Source organism: Chanodichthys erythropterus, chromosome 4, assembly GCF_024489055.1.
Source record: "Chanodichthys erythropterus isolate Z2021 chromosome 4, ASM2448905v1, whole genome shotgun sequence".
NCBI lineage: Eukaryota > Metazoa > Chordata > Actinopteri > Cypriniformes > Xenocyprididae > Chanodichthys > Chanodichthys erythropterus.
The window spans coordinates 12,971,405-12,991,073 of record NC_090224.1 but is presented as its reverse complement, the minus strand read 5'-3'; the positions used below and the strand labels follow the sequence as shown (position 1 = coordinate 12,991,073).

General features: G+C 37.0%; 1 protein-coding gene across 2 annotated transcripts in view; it reads left to right on the top strand.

The window, feature by feature from the left end:
- Positions 1-482: 482 nt before the first annotated feature.
- ptchd4 (patched domain containing 4) overlaps positions 483-19,669 on the top strand; it is a 38,002-nt gene continuing 18,815 nt past the window's right edge. The window contains exons 1-2 of one of the 2 annotated variants that reach the window (XM_067383133.1): positions 483-914; positions 4,017-4,497. In XM_067383133.1, the coding sequence (XP_067239234.1) occupies positions 483-914; positions 4,017-4,497 (913 nt within the window). Of the gene's footprint in view, positions 1,089-4,016; positions 4,498-19,669 lie in introns of both variants that reach the window. The other variant, XM_067383132.1, reaches the window with a different exon arrangement.

The window sequence follows — 19,669 nt, the reverse complement described above, 5'->3', positions numbered from 1 at the left end:
CACTGGAACTACATTTGGTCTTGTGTGTGGACTGCCGCCCTAGCTTTAAGATGGGAATGCCTCATTCATTAGTAATCGAGTGGCTATTTCAAGAGGTGAGTCCACGATCAGCAAGGGCTTTGAATCGCGCGTGTTCTTAAAAATGAGCCCCCACCCACCCAGCCAGCCAGCCAGTATTTCCCCGTCGTGCCTCCTTCCATGCACACAGCAGCAGCAGCAGCAGCACATGGTTACAATAAAGCCCATAAATCAGGCGCCTCCGATCGAATAGTCCGAATTAAGCACACATGCACATCAGACTGGGGCTGGCTGCTGTTGCAGCAGAAGAAGCGAGAGAAACAGTCACACATCAGGGGGAGGGATGGAACCAAAAAGCCTCTATAGTGATCAATATCTGACTGTCTTGTTGCAAATCGCTGCAGTGCTTCACAGGTGTAGTGAGTATTCTCATACGGATTGACTGAACTGGAGCCACATGTCACATGTGCTTCATAGGAAGAACCGGGGCATCATCTGCTGCAAGCTGGATCTGGAGGAGGATGCTGCGGCAAGTGATACACAGAGGGCTGAAAGCTTCTTTCTACTGGCTGGGTTTGTTCGTGAGTAGGCATCCGGTGTTCTTCCTCACCGTCCCCGCAGTCCTGACCATTATTTTCGGATCCACGGTGCTGAGCCGGTTTAAGCCCGAAACGGACCTGGAGATCCTGGTCGCCCCGACGCACAGCCTCGCGAAGATCGAGCGGAGTCTCGCCAACAGCCTCTTCCCCATCGACCAGTCCAAGCACAAGCTGTACTCGGACCTGCACACCCCCGGCAGATATGGCAGACTCATTCTACTGGCCAAATCCGGGGGAAATATCCTGGAACTGGCCGAGCAGGTGCTCCAGGTGCACAAGAAGGTCCTGGATATGCGTGTCAATTATAAAGGCTTCAATTACACTTTCGCGCATCTCTGTGTCCTGAGCCACCGGGACAAGAGATGCCTCCTGGATGATATCATCACCATATTCGAAGACATTCGCTTAGCTGTTCTGTCTAACAGCACTTTTTCCAAGGTCCCCGTGAGCTATCCGAATACAACGTTAAAGGTAAGAGACATATATAGTCTGGAGCACAGCGGCTGTGCTTCAAAAACCTCGCGAGCCGCCTAACGAGACAGCGTTTTTTCGAGGGCTTTGAGACGCAGCCTTTGTGTGCGGTGGAACGACATTGCAACAATGAAACTGCAAAAAGGAGCTCGGCATATTGCGACTGTGCCATAGAAAACCTTACGAAACGCTCAGAATTATGAATAGACTCAGTGCTGCTGTATTCTAGTAGTGTGTGCAGCCTCGGAATCAGCTGCATAGTTCTCCAGTACTGCACTCTGGGGCTGGTGATGCAATGTACACTACAAGACACTCACAGAATCTAGACTTTTATCTTATTTGTTTCATAACAGATGTGGTAGAGGACGTCAATACAATTATTGCAGATTACAAGCAATACTATTAATTAAATACAACTGTTTAGAATCAAGTATCAGATAAGCTGCATTAAAATAAACGATTCAACTTGGTTCATTAGAAACTACTAACAATTAAATTTAAGTTCTTCTAAGAAGGTTTCTTAAGTTGTATTCACTTAAAAAAAGAGTTTTCCCCTTGTGTGGTTTCTATGAGTGATTAGAGAGTCAGTAATGGAACAAAAACACTGCCTTAAATACCTGTACACACAGACACATGTAACAATCAACTAACTGATCATTTTATAGGAACAAATACATGCCATCAAAAGACAGCAAGCTACTGAATATGACAATAAACCAACAACAGTTGTTGGGGAAACAGTGAAACCATATTATTATTTCAGGCCCCAGTGCATGCTGGGAAGACCACAGCTGGAAATGTGAGCATATAAGGTGTGTTTATGCGCGAAATGCTTGTAAACTAGACTTATATTCATCAATAATCTAAATTTGGAATTATTCAAACAGAATAAACATTTTAAATTATGTTAACCAAATTTTGATCACAACAACATGAACATAAATCTGTTAAATATTTTACGATTTCATGATCGACAGTAGCGTATTTCTTGCACATTGTTCAAATGTCATAAAATGAGAATAATTATACGAGACCTATAAGACTAAAACAGTCTTCACCAAAATGCTGCATTACTCACAGACTAAAGACTAAATATAACACAGCAGTACAGCAAGCCAGATATCTTATTGTTTTCCTAAGCCTACGTCAGTAGGAGTAGAAGCACGATCTGTGTGAATGAGGTGCTCACGGTGGCCTCTACAAGAGCTCATTCATATTGTGCCAGAACATCTTGAGGCTGTATTGCTGCATCGCTCTCTCGGCATAGGGTGATGCACCGTCCAGCTCATTATTGGATTCTGAAATATTGAGACTATTGAGCAAAATACAATAATGTTCCACCTTCTCTGGATTTTATTCATCCTGCATTGTTTTGGTGCAAAACTGATGTCGTTCAACTGTAGAGATTGTCTTAACATTTATCCAGCTTCATGCTGTGGATATCAGCTTGTGTTTTCTTCTTGCCTGTTTTGCTTGTCTGACATTTAGCTAAAAGACACTAAGTACACACTGCTTCTTTTTTTTTTACATGAAAGACAAATGTACACTGCCCGGCCAAAAAAAAAGTCGCTGTTTGGATTTTAATAGGCAAATACTTAAGAATCTATGAATGGATCATTATTACAGTGATTATTATGTTTCTAACATGTTATATGTTTGGCAACGGTTCTTTTAACTCTTAAAGATGGAGTGTGTAGCTTTTCCTTTCTTAAACAACCATGTAGGAAGACACATCATGGCCATATTCCAGGATGACAAAGTCAAGATTCATCAGGGTTAAAACTGTGAAAGAATGATTCAGAGAGCATGAAGAATCATTTCCACACATGAATTGGCACCTCTGAGTCCAGACCTTAATTTCATTGAAAGTCTTTGGGATGTGCTGGAGTAGACTTTACAGAGTGCTCACCTCTATCATTGTCAATACAAGATCTTGACCAAAAACTGATGCACCTCTTGATGGAAATAACATCACAACATTTATTTCCATTGAGAGGTGCATCATTTTTTTGGTCAAGATCTTGAATTGACAATGCAAGAGGTGAGCACTCTGTAAAGTCTACTCCAGCACATCCCAAAAACTTACACTGAGGTTCAAATCAGTGCTAATTCATATGTGAAAATTATTCTTCATGCTCCCTCCCAACAATTCTTTCACATTTTGATGAATCTTGACATTGTCATTCTGGAATATGGCCCTGATATTAATACATGGTTGTTTAAGAAATGAAAGCTACACACTCCATCTTTTAGGGTTAAAAGAACCGTTGCCAAACATATAACATGCTAGAATAATAATAATCACTGCAATAATGATCCATCCATAGACTCTTAAGTATTAAAATCCAAACAGTTTTTTTTTTTTTTTTTGGGCCGGGCAGTGTAATACATTGTTGAAGTGTGTTAAATCCATTAAAATACCAGAACAAATCTACACCAACAAAGCTGCTCATTAACTGGTTTGCTGATTCTGCAAGTCACACATGATTATAACATGGGATTAATGTTTAAATGCAGTCAGGAATTGGAGTAAGATTCTCCCACTCATAAAACTCTGAACTGTGCAGTTTACAAATGTATATTGATTTATTAACTAGGGATGTATGGTTTTATAGGATACATTTTATTACACATTTAACCATATTAAGGTATATTTTATGGATTAAAGTTGGAGTTTAAACTGTTTTTATGAATGGTACATGGCTGCTATTGCTATTTCTTCCTGCAGCCAATACTACAGATCCCTTTAGTAATCCTCAGATGTTCCAAGCGTACCAATTATTTAACATATTTTTGGACTGTAGCTGATTTTTACTGATAGTAAAGTACACTTGTTATATTGAATTCAAACTGAATTTCACTCATAACAGTTTCCTTTAATGAGTAAATTAGTAAAATAAATTAGTAACTGGTTTGTTTTGGCCCTAGGATGGTCGGGTGTCCTTTATTGGCCATCAGCTGGGCGGCGTGGCCTTGTCCACAAATAGCCGGGACCAACAGGTTAAGTTTGCTCGCGCCATCCAAATCACCTACTACCTCCGTAACCTTGGCCCAGTGGTTCAGGACATCATTGCTGAAAAGTGGGAGAGTGAATTCTGTAAGCTGGTGTACCAGCTGGCTACAGACAGCCAGGAGCTACAAATCCAGTCGCTTACGTCCTTCAGCTTATGGCGGGACTTCCACAAGACAGGAGTACTGGCCAAAAGCGAGGTATTGGTCAGCTTGGTGCTGGTGCTCCTGGCAGCCACCATCTCCAGCTCTATGCGGGACTGCTTGCGCGGGAAACCCTTCCTGGGCCTGTTGGGTGTCCTCACCATCTGCATCGCCAACGTGACGGCAGCTGGGATTTTTTTCATCTCTGATGGGAAATTTAACTCTACGCTGCTTGGGATCCCCTTTTTTGCCATGGGTAAGTGCGGCTTTGTTCACGGATACTGTGGTGATTTCATATAGGATTATTATAATTGCTGTGTGACTCCTCAGGAGGTGGGGGGGGGGGGTGTAATTGTTTTCCACAGCAGTCATCAGGGTCAGTGCTTGTGCAACAATGGGCTTCATCATTACAGAAGGAAAATCTATGATATTAGAAGTAGAAATGGAAGATAATTAGAGGCCAACCTTTCTGTGGTGCAATGGAAAATCTTTGAATGTTTGCCTGAAAAACCATAATGATGGTAAAGAATGTCAAGTTAAAATGAATGAAAATTGATGTAGCAATAACATGATCTGCAAATCTGACTGTTGGTATAGTTAATGTATCACTTATGATGAAGATAAACCATTGGATGTCTGAGTTACATAGAACAATCATGGTGTGGTGGAACACATTGTAGTGCAGTGGTTCTCACCTGGTGGTTCAGCAACAGAAAAAATGAAAATAATGCTAAATGTAAATAACAATATGCAACTAACTATGTAATTTTGTTGCTTAGGATACCAAAATAAAATGGAGAGAACACTTTCCACATATTGTTTTGCTGTTGATGACACATAGTGTGCATCCAATCAAATTATGTGGTGTTTACATATTCATGTAACTGGGCAAAACCTAGCCAAATCAGGCTGATGACAAAAACCCTCCTCCGCTAAAACCACGAATAAAGCTATGCATGGTAAAAACCATCAGTCAGCAATAAATGTTTTAATGTGGATGACTGGCACTGGTGTTCTAATGTGTGTTTCAGGAAGAGTTGATATTCAGGTTAACAGTACAAGTGTGACTGTGATGTTTTGATGAGTGTGCTTTTATACATTAAACTGTTCAATGAACAAGTACACTGTAAAAAATTAAAGTTGAGAAAAATGAAAAGTTTTAAGACAACCAGCTGGAGGAGATTTTTGAGTTTTCTCAACTTGTTGTATAACAAGTTCAATTTACAAAAATCTCCTGCAGCTGGTTGCCTTAAACGTTTTCTCAACTAGATTTTTTACAGTGTAATTTTGAATAACTTACATTTTAAACACAATATTGCTCGTATTTTTGCTCTGTCAATGGAAATAGTTCCAACCGTCTTTAGTAAAATCCAGTCTCACAGTAGTGTTTAATGTTCAATGACTCTTTTTTCACTAAAATGGATGGATGTTTTACAATGAATTTGTTGACTGAACGATTGTCTCATTTCGGAGGCTGCGTCCTCCGGATGTCGCATTTGTATGCTGCATACATCATCAAGGATGTCTTTTTTAAGAAAAGTAATCATAATAAAATTGACTGTTATCCTTGTGAGGTGTAAAATACTGTAATTTCGTTTTTACTTTACTATCTAATGGTTACTTTTCTTAAATGAGTCCGCCTGGACGACATATGTGGCCAACAAATGTGACCTCTGGAGGACGCAGCAACTCTCTTTTTCTTAAACGAACCAGTGTTTTGAATGAATCGGCTTAGTGAATGTTTTATTGACTTACATAAAGTCACATATCGCCACCTTCTGGCATAACTGTGTAACCTGCCAAGAGTCACAAAAAATAAATGGATAAGCAGAGAGATAAAGAATAATATAGAACAATATTTATTTCAATATTTGTTTTTTGATGGCATTTTATTTTTGCATAATTTTCTTACTGTGTTAGATCCACTTGATGACCAATGTAAAATCTGGTCTCCTCCATAAAACACATGCTTGACTGAAACTTATTTCAGAATTAATGAAGTAAATCCAAAAAGTGATATTAGATAGCGAACACCTGTCATTGCACCAATAATTGCAGTATGAATCTGAGGGAACCTTTTAGTCTGCGGAATTAATCACTTTCTTTCTATTGTTCATGCATTTTTGGAGAATAATAAGGAACAGTCATTAATTTCCAACAGTGCTGTGTTCTTTCTGCTGTGTTATTTTTACGGACCCCTGGGAACACAATCTAGCAAGCTAAAACAAACTTGGAAATTTAACGAACTCCAAACTCAACACATCTCGCAGGTGTTAAAACACCCTTAGAGTTTACACCTGTCAAGGTTGCATTAGATGCCCTTAGGTGACGACTGTCACAACCCTCAACTGAGTGGAACTAATTAGCTTCGGATTTAAAGCGCGTCAATTTGTTTTCTCCTGTGGAGGTAGAATCACGATTCTCGCAAAACAATGATATACAGGGTACAAAAGCACAATTAAAACCTGCGGAGAATAACCGCTTCTTATTCTCAGTCAGTCACTACGATGGGTTTGGTTATTGTAGCAGCGCAATAGAATAATCAACCAACAATTACATGTGGCTTCCCAATTTAAGAAGACGGCAACATTGTCAGTAAAGAGACTGAGTGCACTGTAGGAGTTTATGATCATGAATGTCCTTGTGGAGTTTATGGATCAAAGGTAATAATGCTCAGTGCTGTATATGGTGTCCCTAATGATCCGGACCCCTCAGATGCTCAGTCTTATTGCAAGGCTAGCCCAGCGTGAAAGATTAATTGCTCCCTGACCACTGGATTTTGAGCTCTTTGCAGAATACCAGAGGACCTGTGATTTACTATGCTTTGCATTTGAGCTTCACAGGAAGGACAATCTGGAGAAATAGATTTTGTCTGGCCGGCAAAGACGAATGGTGACACTCTACACGGTACATCACAATGTGCTGCGGGGTCCCAGGGGACATGGCGTGGCTCTGTTGGGTTGGCGAAGTGACAATGGATTCAAGTTGGTGGATGATTGTGAAAGGACTTATGTTCCTCACACAAATTTAAAGTATAGCTTTAGAAGTCTTGGAATATAGCGCTTAAAGGGGTTAGTTCACCCTAAAATGAAAATTCTGTCATTAATTACTCACCCTCATGTCGTTCCACACCCGTAAGACCTTTGTTCATCTTCGGAACACAAATTAAGATATTTTTGATGAAATCCTAGAGGTATATGATTCGTCCATTGACAGCAATTTAACCGACTATTTCAAGGTCCAGAAAGGTACTAAAGATATTGTTAAAAAAGTCAATGTGACTAAAATTCAACCTTAGTTATTGACATCCAGCGGTCCAGGTTCTACGTCTGAACGCAGACTCATTATTTGCCGGCTCCTGCATCAGCATCATGCGTATGCATCATGCTGCTCACATGATCAGCTTTGGCCAATACTGAGCAGGCATTCGGACTTAAACACGGAAGCCTTCAATGTGCTTACTGCGGCAACTACGTAAGGATAATGACAGGGAAGAGAAGTGATTGTTCAATAAAGTCGTTATTTTTGTTTTGTTTTTGCACACAAAAAGTATTCTCGTCACTTAATAAAATGAAGGTTAAACCGCTGCAGTCACGTCGACTGTTTTAACGATGTCTTTAGTACCTTTAGGGACCTTGAAAGTGTCGGTTTTGCTGTCTATGGACGAGTCATGTAACTCTCAGATTTCATCAAAAATATCTTAATTTGTGTTCTGAAGATGAACAAAGGACTTACAGGTGTGGAACGACATGAGGGTGAGTAATTAATGACAATTTATTTTGGGGTGAACTAACCCTTAGTCGTTTGGACTAATTTTGTGGTGTTTTTTTTAACTTTTTAGGCAGACATAGTCACTATGAGCTAAATAATCTGGTAACACTTTACTATGTACACTGCATTATAAAGGTATTCATAATGTAAATTATAATGCATTATATTTTTTTCATAAATAATTATAACCAAAGTTAAAATGCATTATAATTTTTGCAGATTCCTTGTTACATCTTGGTTGATGTCATGTGTTTTAATGCATTATACTTTTTAAAGGTGTAACAAAGGTGTAATTACTGCATTAAAAATAATTTTTTAATGCATTATTATATATGAGTAAAATGTTACCAAAATCCTTCATCCTTGACGGGATAAAAGGTTGAAACGACACAAGGGTGAGTAAATAATGACCGAATCTTCATTTTAGGGTGAACTGTCCCTTTAATAGGACTTGGCAGAAGATGGATGCACTGCAGAAAACAGAGTGTGACACTGTTGTCTGAGACAATGAATGGAGCGTGCGCTATACCTTCACTTTAAGTTTTCGAGGTTATTTTTATTCAGACGCATACAGCAAGGGCCTATTTATAGACTTGCTTCCTGCCACACGTCTTAGAGGCGGAGCGGCGGATGCTTTGTTCTGCTGGGACAAATGACAGGATAGGAAATCAATGTCAAAGTATTCACTCACCTTCTGATCTCAGTGTATGTACAGTAAAGCGGCTGGCTGTTGTCACCGTTTACATACTGCATGATGAGCATTGATCATGAAAATCATAGAAATTATAAAGCTAGTTCTTATATTAGCACAGTTGTTTTAGATATTTAAAAATACAATGAAATATCTTTCACACGCAAATTTTTCACACACAAAAAATGAAATTTTTGACATTATTTACTCCCTCACGGTTGATTATTTTTTAAAGAATCTTCAAGCAGCCAAAAAGAGATAATAGACTGCAGTATAATTATTAAACAGTTTTATATCAGAAATAAAATCCACAACTTGTGCATTTCAATCTGTGGTCCCCTTCATCCGCTCCAAAAATAGTCTGATCTTCTGCTCTGCTGAACTTTCTGAAACTGAACAGATGCGAGAAGTTCACATGGTGAGCAAGTCATGTTGACAGCAAAGAAATGAAAATTCATAAAAGAAAAGAAAGGTGAAGGCAGAGGCACAATGCAAAACCAAATTCTTTTATAAGAAAGCTGAGTTTATTAAACAAGTCGTATTAGCACAACAGACAAATTACATTAAGCATATACTGAAAAGAATAATAACCAAAAAATCTAAATTAACTAGTTTTATTCAAGTAAACAATATTTTATAAAACAGATAGTTCCAGCCCTTGGTTCTGATTGGTTGAGCCGCGTTCAAAGCCTTTGTAAAATTCCCGAAAACATACAGCCGACCGCATTACATGAGAATCTATGCGCCACTGAGAAATATATGTTTACGTTCTTAGAAACGTAAACATATATTTTTGTTCTCAATTGATTTTGTACATTGGCGCTTACTGCATTATGTAGAAGAGTATTGTGAGAGAGATATCTAGTGACCGAGTTTATTATCTGCATTCAGATTTAGCATTTTCCTTCAGGTCAGTCATATGTTCATAATAAAATTCCGATTGAATGTCCGCAGCGAAATTGTCCCCATTTAATGGGGTTTCCTGTGCCCTGCTGACACTGACAGCGCTAGTCAAAGCATTTGTTCCATGTTCACAAGAAGTTTTAATATAAAAGTCTTTGCAACTGAGTGATTCACTTATAAAGACAATCTTTGCTGCCATCTAATGGCATAATAAATGTAACCTTTGTTGCTTTTCACGGTCAGGGACTATTTTTTCCGGCGGAAGGAAGGCTTTTATTGATTTTACTTAATGAAAGTTGCATTGATACATATTTTTTGGCTTTATTATTTGTATTGTGTGGTACCACAATAAGCCCGGTGAAGCCATGGTTAACAGTGAATTTATAACAGCTAATGGGGTTTTAGGCATGATTCAGAGCAGAGTAACAGTATAACAGCTAAAGAACAACGCCCCTTTAGCTGTTATAAATTCAATGTAAACCACGGCTTCTTGGAGCTTATTGCTTTAATTTAACACCACTGAATCAACCTAAATACATTCATTTATACCAACAAAATATTTTTTTCTGGGTTAAAACAGGTAGAAATAGCTTTTTAAGGTTATACTTTCAGGTTACCTTTTTTTTTTACAATGTAAGTAGATCAAACAGACCACTGCTGCCAAAGCTGCTTTCCCTAGTGAAAAATATACTAAAATCTATTTTAAATACATTTATTTTATACTAAGGGTAGCACTTTATTTTACAGTACTTTCTTGGTACATATATTGTAATTATGTTGTACATACAGGTAGAAGAGTGGTAACACAAGGTACTTACCTGACATGTATGTACATTCAAACTAATAAGAAACACTGCTGTACTTTCCAATGGTACATACATGGTAACTTCTTTGTACCTATAGACAAGTGTTGGGTAATAACAGGTGCTTACTTATAGTGTCCGTATATGTAACTAACAGACACATTACTGTACTTACTAATGGTATGTACATGGTAAATATTTTGTACTTACAGACAAGTGTGGGTAATAACAAGCACTTATTTATGGTAACTTGTAAGACACATTACTGTACTTACTAATTTTTTTAAATGCTTAAGCTTATTATTGCAAAAGTTAAAGATCTGGTAATTCCTATGTAATGTTTATGTACAAGGGTTCACTTTATTTTACAGTCCTATTTCCATGTACTTATTATGAACATACTAGTGAATATACCAGTTAGTTAAGTTATATATTACATAGGGTGAGGTACAAGCATGGTTCAAGATACGTCTTGAGTACTGGATGATATACTTTTGCGGTTCAACTTGCCTAATCTTTACAGGACAATAATTCACTTAATAGGGGTATTTTGATGACATACATAAAGATCATTTACACTACTGTACTTGGTATACTCAGTTGTCATGTGTCAAAAGCCTTGCTTAAAATGACTACTTGATAAGTATTAACACTATGAAGTGCTGTATAGTTACTGCAGTGTATCATTTTGGTAAGCACATTTGTTTCACAGTAGTTAAGTGTTATTTGTGTCCACACTAGTCCGTGAGTACAACATAGTTACCATGTATATACCACTAGTAAGTACAGTAATGTGTCTTACTAGTTACCACACATAAGTGCCTGTTATTACCCACACTTGTCTGTAAGTACAAAATATTCACCATGTACAAACCATTAGTAAGTACAGTAATGTGTCTGTTAGTTACCATATACGAACACTATAAGTAAGCACCTGTTATTACCCAACACTTGTCTATAGGTACAAAGTAGTTACCATGTATGTACCATTGGAAAGTACAGCAGTGTTTCTTATTAGTTCCCATGTACATACATGTCAGGTAAGTACCTTGTGTTACCACTCTTTTACCTGTATGTACAACATAATTACTATATATGTACCAGGAAAGTACACGTACTGTAAAATAAAGTGCTACCTAAATGGGTATACTTAAAGTCTGCTCAACTGGAACAAGTATTTTTGTGTTGAGTATATTTGATTATGCTGAAGTGGAACTATTGCAAGTATACTTTAGTACAAGTATATATATCTTGTATTCAAATTATACAGTGATCATACTATCCTTACTAATAGTGAAATTAAACACATTTTAGGCTTAATATTTAGAAATGTGCATTGTGCAATAAAGAAGAACTGCAAATAAAGTTTAATTAAAATATTTCTGTCAGTATGTCTGTAAATAGTCAACATTTGAAGCAGATCAAAACCCTTCATCAAAGTTGTCCTAAACCCTTCCTGTAAGGACAACTTTGATGAACTTTTCTGATCCACTTCAAATGTTGACTACTGTATATTAATGGGTTTGTTGTTAGTGTGAAATGAATGTAGGCCTATTTTAAATACATGTTGGTGGGGTTTTTTTCACTAGGGCAGTCTCTGCATCCATTGCCTCTGACATGATTTCTCACCGTCACGTACTTAACTCAGAAACTTTTAAGGAAATCAAGAGTTACCTAAACTCATGATCATATTGTGCTGATGTTCATGTGCATTTTAAATACATTCTTTCTGACATGACTTGAAAACACTGTAACTGCTGAAGCTAAACCTTGACCCCCACTGGCATGCCCCAACATCCTACTATTGGTTGAACCACAATAATTGATATGTTTTGAACACGCCATAAAGCCAATGCCATCACACTCACCAACAATTGCTTTTGCTGTACTGTACACACTATTGGCAATCTGTGTTGCAGATTCTAGAAAGTCATTGTAGCTAAAGACACAAGTCTCACCATGTGTTTCAAATCAGAGAATGATCAAATTCTTTTTAGATGATGCAATATAAATTTTTAGATGAGACTTTTTTTTGTGCAAACCACAGAAAACATGAGGTATGAACTGAAACATCTAGTTTGTTTCTGCTAATTGGCTGTGAGGGCAGAATTTTCAAACCCAACTTTTGCCTACAGCTCAGACGTAACCATGAGAAATTTGCTAAATAAATAATAAAAAAAAGATTCAATGTGTTCAATTTTTAAGTACTTCTGTAATTTATCTTTGTTGAATACTATGTTGACCTGTTATGATTAAATGTCCAATTCAGTGAGCAGTATTTGAGTTCTACTGGTTTAGTATGAAAAATAGTATTGGCCTAGATAGAAATTTACAGGAAATGTGTTTTGAGTTGCAAAAAATAATCATAAGTTTTATAATTATGACCTTTATCTTTTTTAATAATTTGCTCACACTTTGAATATCAGGTAGGCTGTTGTTTTTAATTGAATTCAATAGCACTTTTTCACAATTTTGCATGTTGGCAAACAGATATACATACATATAGAAAGTAGTTGCATAAGTAACTATTTGTAATTATGACAAATTAAGAAAACAACATATAGTCAGTTTGAAATGGTGAAAGAAATTCACGTACCTGATCAGAAGTTTTATTTTGTGTATTCCTAATGCACTTCAATGCACCTACTGTAATACACTTTTCAAATTAATGCTACTTTAATGGCCCTTATTTGCACTTTGAAATATGGACTGCAGCCCTTTGGGTGTCAAAATATTATGAATTATTAACTGAATTAATTAAATGAATTAAACTGATCCTGAGAAGAAGAAGAAGAGAAAAAAAGCAGAAAGTTAAAATGTCTAATAAATCCAGAAACGTTTACTGCATGAAAAACAAATCATTTTAATTTATGCATCACATATATAAATCCGCAGCTTAATGCAAAACCGCCAAATCATTTAATTGCGTTTTTGTCAGGAGCAGTTGTGGTTACGGAATGTTAGAGGAATGTTACGAATGATTATATTTCATATCCACACACGGAAACACAATCAGTTCTGCACGTTCTCATTTTTCCAACAATGAACGGAACTGTCTGTGTTTTAGTGCGTGCACAAGAATAAAACTAAGTAAGTAACACTAGTTTAGCATAGTAATCTATATATGTGTGGTGACGCAACAGGTAAGCCGAGTGCTCTTGTGCGACAGCGGCCTGCGTGTTCGATTCCAGCCAAAAAACTGGAATCGAAAAAAACAAATATCTGAATTATGCTACTAATTGTAAGCATGTAATGTAGTTAGTGTCTGGGTTTAAAGGTGCATATGTCTGTTGTGAGCCGTATTGTAAGTGTGAGTGTGTGCGCGCAGTGGCATAGTCACTCCCCAGCATGTCAGTTCTATTGATCGAGCTCATTTAGGGCCACAGACTGTGGAACAGCATGTGCCCTGGGATCTGGAGCGTCTCCTTGCAATTCTCTCCACACAAGCATGATTGTGCCTGGTCATGGCTAACACATATATACTGTGCCTGGGAAGCCCAATCCCATCTCAATCACTCATTCCAGAAACAAACACGTACAACCACCAGCATTTACAGCAGACCTTTGCTGTCTCCCGCAGGAAAATGTAGATGATGGGGTGTTAGTAGATTGAAAACTAGCCATGTTGAATGCCATTGATTTGTCTTAGTGCTAGAAGGCGAAAGCAAGTCCTGGGGAAGAGATTAGGGCTCTTACCAACGAACTACTTATCACAAACGTCTTCAAGCGTCACATATTACATCCCATTAAGCCTGTGGCTGGATAATTTGCCATTGTCAGAAGGAAGAATCAGGATGAGGTTTGTTGGACATCATAAGCCAAGAGAAAAATTTCATTTGCATAGTTTGTTCAGGCATGATGTGCAACCACTGAATCAGTGCGTGAAATAGAAATAGTAACAGACGTCCAGCTATTCTTCTGCCTCCCTCCGTTTGTCATTAATATTCCAGTCCTTTTATCCTTCAGTTGTATGATTTATGTTTCACAGGGTTTTTTTCTGATTGAAAATTATGCGAGATTGGAAATTAAGGGAATGGATTTTTTTCATTTAGTGGCTTGCTTCAAGTGAAATAATTGGCATTAAAAATGCAGGAGTGTTTTGAAATTAAAGCTGTTTGAACTTGACAGTATTTTTACTGTCATTTTTAAGCTTCTATACAACTAAAGAAAAAGTGCTGTTTTTAGTGTGGGAGTACAGTTGTTAGGAGAAATAGATCTTCCGGTGAAGGCCTTGAACACACTGACGTACGCTGACAGTAGCATGTTTTACAATACTGTCAGATTGTAAAGGAGATACTCTTGTGAGTTTGTGAGACTGAAGCCACGGCATATAGAAACCGAGTGACGGAAAAGGGAGAACATGAGCTATTCATGACTGCTGCTTTACAGACTGATATATTGTTTAAAAATGTACTACTGTAGCTTCTACTGTATGTTGTAGTCTTTTTGATATGAGTGTAGCCTCATTATTTTGTGTAAAACTGATAATGAACAATTAGATTGTGCTCCAAGTAAATTTTTAATATTTCAGGAAATTTTGAAATAGTGTGGCCCATAGCACAATGAATCCAGGGTGTTTTGTTCAGTTCATTTGGCGTCTGAGCTAAAAGTAGGCCATAAGAAAGATCAGAAAGTTTTAACAACATGGATATGAAGCCAAAACTTTTTATTAGTCTATACTTTTATTGGACAGCCTTTTTCATATGCGAATACTTTGTACTTTCTCTTGGATATTTTTAGATTTGTTCTTTATGTTCAGCATAAGAGATCTTAGAGCAGTTTCTTCTGTATTATTTATAGGTCTATTGATCATGTCTGATATAATATTTGATGAAAAGATTGAAAAGAATTCACTGTCACCTAACAAAATGCATTTACAGTATTGTTCAAAATGTTTTTTTGTTGTTGTTGTTTTGTTTTTTACAAGTTGATCATAAGTGACAGTAAAAATTCCAAATAAATGCTGATCTTTTGAAATGTCTAAAAGATTTATCAAAAAATGTATCACATTTTAAAGAAAATAGTATTGTTGAATAGTCAACAGCACAAAAATCAGCATACTAAAGCGATACTGAAGACTGAAGTACACTCTAAAAAATGCTGGGTTAAAAACCCAGCAATTGGGTTGTTTTAACCCAGCGGTTGGGTTAAATGTTTTTACCCAACCTGCTGGGTAGTTTTATTTAAACCAACTATTATTTAAAAATTGCTATATGGCTAGCTTAAAATGATCCCAAAATAGTTGGAAAATTAAAAACCAGATGCAATTTGAGACAACAATAATAGACAAAAGGTGAATGTTTATTAATAAGCTTTAATATTTTATTAATATAAATGTATTAGTTTAATAGTTTATTAATATAACTTTATTAATAAGCAATTTAATAAATGTTTATTGTTTAATAATTATTCATTGAACATTAATAATGTAATAATGTTCATTTCCAACATACATTGGGTTAATTTTAATTAAGCAATACAGTAAGTTTTAAACAATAGTTGAGTTAAATAAAACTACCCAGCAGGTTGGGCAAACATTTAACCCTACCGCTGGGTTAAAACAACCCAATTGCTGGGTTTGTCCATTTTCAACCCAGCATTTTTTAGAGTGTATGCTGAAAATGTAGCTTTGCCATCACAAGAATGAATAAAACTTCAAAATATATCAAAACAGAAAAGTGTTATTTTAAATGGTCACAATATTCCTGTTTTTACTGTATATTTGTTCACAAATACTGTAGATGCAGCCTTGGTGAGACCCCAGACTTGTAAAGTATTTTACAATGATTCTGTTAAAATTCCATCTTGAAAATCTAAGGAAACGTATCCATTGCCAAACACAGCTAAATGATGGTTCGTAGAGTCAACAGCAGGATTGATGAGGTCCACTCCAATGAAATTACGTGCGAGTAACTCAAGCCCTCTGCTGATTTACATGCAGTGCATTTGCACAGCTTTTTCATTAGCAGCTGCAGATGCAGCAGATGTGTGGGGTGCCACAAGAAGCAGCAGCCATTCAATACAATGACAGAAGTGTCACACCATTCTCTCCATCTTCTGACTGGAATCATTTGACTGGCTCTGCAAAGCGCCCAGCTTTCTACTTTGGCACTGTTGTGTTGTGTTGAGTTTTGTGCAAATTGCACACCTAATCCTTAGCAGCAGGATTAACGGTGTGCTGTGATGTGTGCTGTGTTAAGATAAGGACATGTTCACTGTCAAAGGAGATGCTAATTTTGGGCACTTTTGTAATGCAGCGTTCTTTGCATGTTTTATTTTTGAACGAGCAGTACTGTCTTTATACTGATAATGTTAAACTGATAATGTTCAAAATAAAGCTGTTTAAACTGCAAACATTTAATTTCTTCACTTTTTGTTTCCCTTAACAAAACATTTGAGAAGCATTTCCATTAAATATTTCAGAAATAAAATTGTGTAAGTCAAAAGGGCTTGTTTTCTTGGTTTTATGCATATACTTAAAATATGTTTTTTATTTATTAAAAAAGAGTATATTTTTACTAGGGGTGTAGTACCGATTCCTGGGCCCTACGCAAAGACAGTGTGTGGGGGCCCCTTAATATCTATATATTAGTATTATATTTTTATTTTATGTCACACTTTTTTAAATAATAGTGTAATAGTGCACACTTATACACAGAGCACTCACTGATAGAAAAACAGTTGTACTATACATCATGTAACACTCTTGTGTTTGAATTGTGCTATAAATAGAGCACCCAGACATAAAAATGACATTGTGCCTTGTATTCCAAAACATTACAATCTTTCTAAACTATTTAACATTGTAGGTAGCCTAGCTCTACAAGCATGATGAACACAGCTGGCACACAAAAAGTATTCTTGTCGCTTCATAATATTAAGATAGAGCCACTGAACTCACATGAACTGTTTCAAATATGTTTTTAGTACCTTTATGGACCTTGAGACTCTGAATGGCTTTGCTCTCAATAGAGGCCTCACTTCATCAACAATATCATAATTTGTGTTCAGAAGATGAACGAAGGTCTTACGGCTGTAGAATGCCCTGATGAGGGTGAGTAATAAATGACATTATTTTCATTTTTGGGTGAACTAACCCTTTAACTTCTCCTCAATGTCGTCTGCCATTTTAAATGCGTGTACGCGAGACGATTTTTTTCCCAGCAGATTGGTTGTCAGTGTTTTATCGTTCAACTGCTGGAAAAAAAAAAAAAATGTTATGAAAGATTCAACGATATTGCTTCTCTATATCGTTATAGATAGCTATGGTGGATAGTAATATTATTTTATATTTAAAACGATTTTTATAACTATATCTTTAACGTTCTCTTTATAGTTATAGTTCTTGGTGTGAACGGGCCTTAAGAAAATTATTTTGTGATGTAATTTTTTCCATTTAACAAATATGAATAGATAAAAGCACATTACATCAAGTTAGTTTTGTTGTGACATTTGCTGCAAAGAAGGACTGCAATGGCACCATGGTGGTATCAGATGTAATAATATGCTACTTTAAAGGTGCCCTAGAACGTCTTTTTAAAAGATGTAATATAAGTCTAAGGTGTCCCCTGAATGTGTCTGTGAAGTTTCAGCTCAAAATACCCCATAGATATTTTTTGGGGCATCATTAACTATGCACCGATATATAGGTTGCAGCCCCTTTAATTCTCGTGCTCCCCCTCCCCCGGAGCTCGCGCTTGGCTTGAACAGCATAAACACAGTTTACACAGCTAATATAACCCTCAAAATGGATCTTTTCAAGATGTTCGTCATGCATGCTGCTTGCATACATCGGATCATGTAAGTATTACATGTGTGTAATACATTTGGATGTATTACATTTGATTCTGAATGAGTTTGATTGTGCTCCGTGGCTAAAGCTAACATTACACATTGTTGGAGAGATTTATAAAGAATGAATTTGTGTTTATGAATTATACAGACTGCAAGTGTTTAATAATGAAAATAGCGACGGCTCTTGTCTCCGTGAATACAGTAATAAACGATGGTAACTTTAACCACATTTAACAGTACATTAGCAACATGCTAACGAAACATTTAGAAAGACAATTTACAAATATCACTAAAAATATCATGTTATCATGGATCATGTCAGTTATTATTGCTCCATCTGCCATTTTTCGCTATTGTTCTTGTTTGCTTACCTAGTCTGATGATTCAGCTGTGCACATCCAGACGTTCTGCCCTTGTCTAATGGCTTGATCATGGGCTGGCATATGCAAATATTGGGGGCGCACACCCCGACTGTTACATAACAGTCGGTGTTATGTTGAGATTCGCCTGTTCTTCGGAGGTCTTTTAAACAAATGAGAAAATTTCTATAAGAAGGAGGAAACAATGGAGTTTGAGACTCGGTGTATGTCTTTTCCATGTACTGAACTCTTGTTATTTGACTATGCCAATATAAATTCAATATTTAATTCTTGGGCACCTTTAATATAACACATAATGGTAGCTTACTGAATGATTACCATGTTACTGTAACATGATATTTGGTACTACAATGTACTTTGTGTGCACCACGGTAATACCATGTTGCATGTTCAAAAAATGTAGTAATACCATTTGGAAATAAATAAATGTATGAAAAAATACTGCTCTACTTCCAGAATAGCTGTTCAGAAGATATATAGTCTATTGTACGTGTCTTGTCACTGCAGCACAGAAATACTGACACAGTATGGAAATCCGTGTAATATTTTTCCCATCTTCTGTCACCACTGGACATGCTTTATTGGAGGTGTACGAAGGGTCCATCCGTAGGGTGTTTTCCTGCAGGTGATGGATGTGTTTGCAGCTGCTCGGTGCTGAAGTTTTAAAGCAGTAATTTTGTTTAATGACTCACTGCATTGCAGCGAGAGAGGTGATGCAGCTCTTTATATTGAAGTCACAGCCTCAGAGTAGCTTTCCTCCAGCCGGTGCCGGCTGGAACTGTCCACAGGAGGCCTGTGACAAACTGCCCTCTTTAGTTATGTGGAATGTTGTACCTGTCCACCAGCACCCAGAGACATGAGGTACAGCCCTTTATTTGCCACCGTACCCCTTGTGAGATGTGCAGGGAACATTTCAGTTCAGTCAGTTCCCCAGGTGTTCTCACAAAGCAGCATGGGAAAAACTCAGGGAAGGAATTCACTATGAAAGAATTGAACCCACAGTTTATTTGCACACACACTGTCTGGATTGCTTCAGTGCCCGATTCACTAAAGGATTTATGCAAATCCTGTAACACACAAACACGC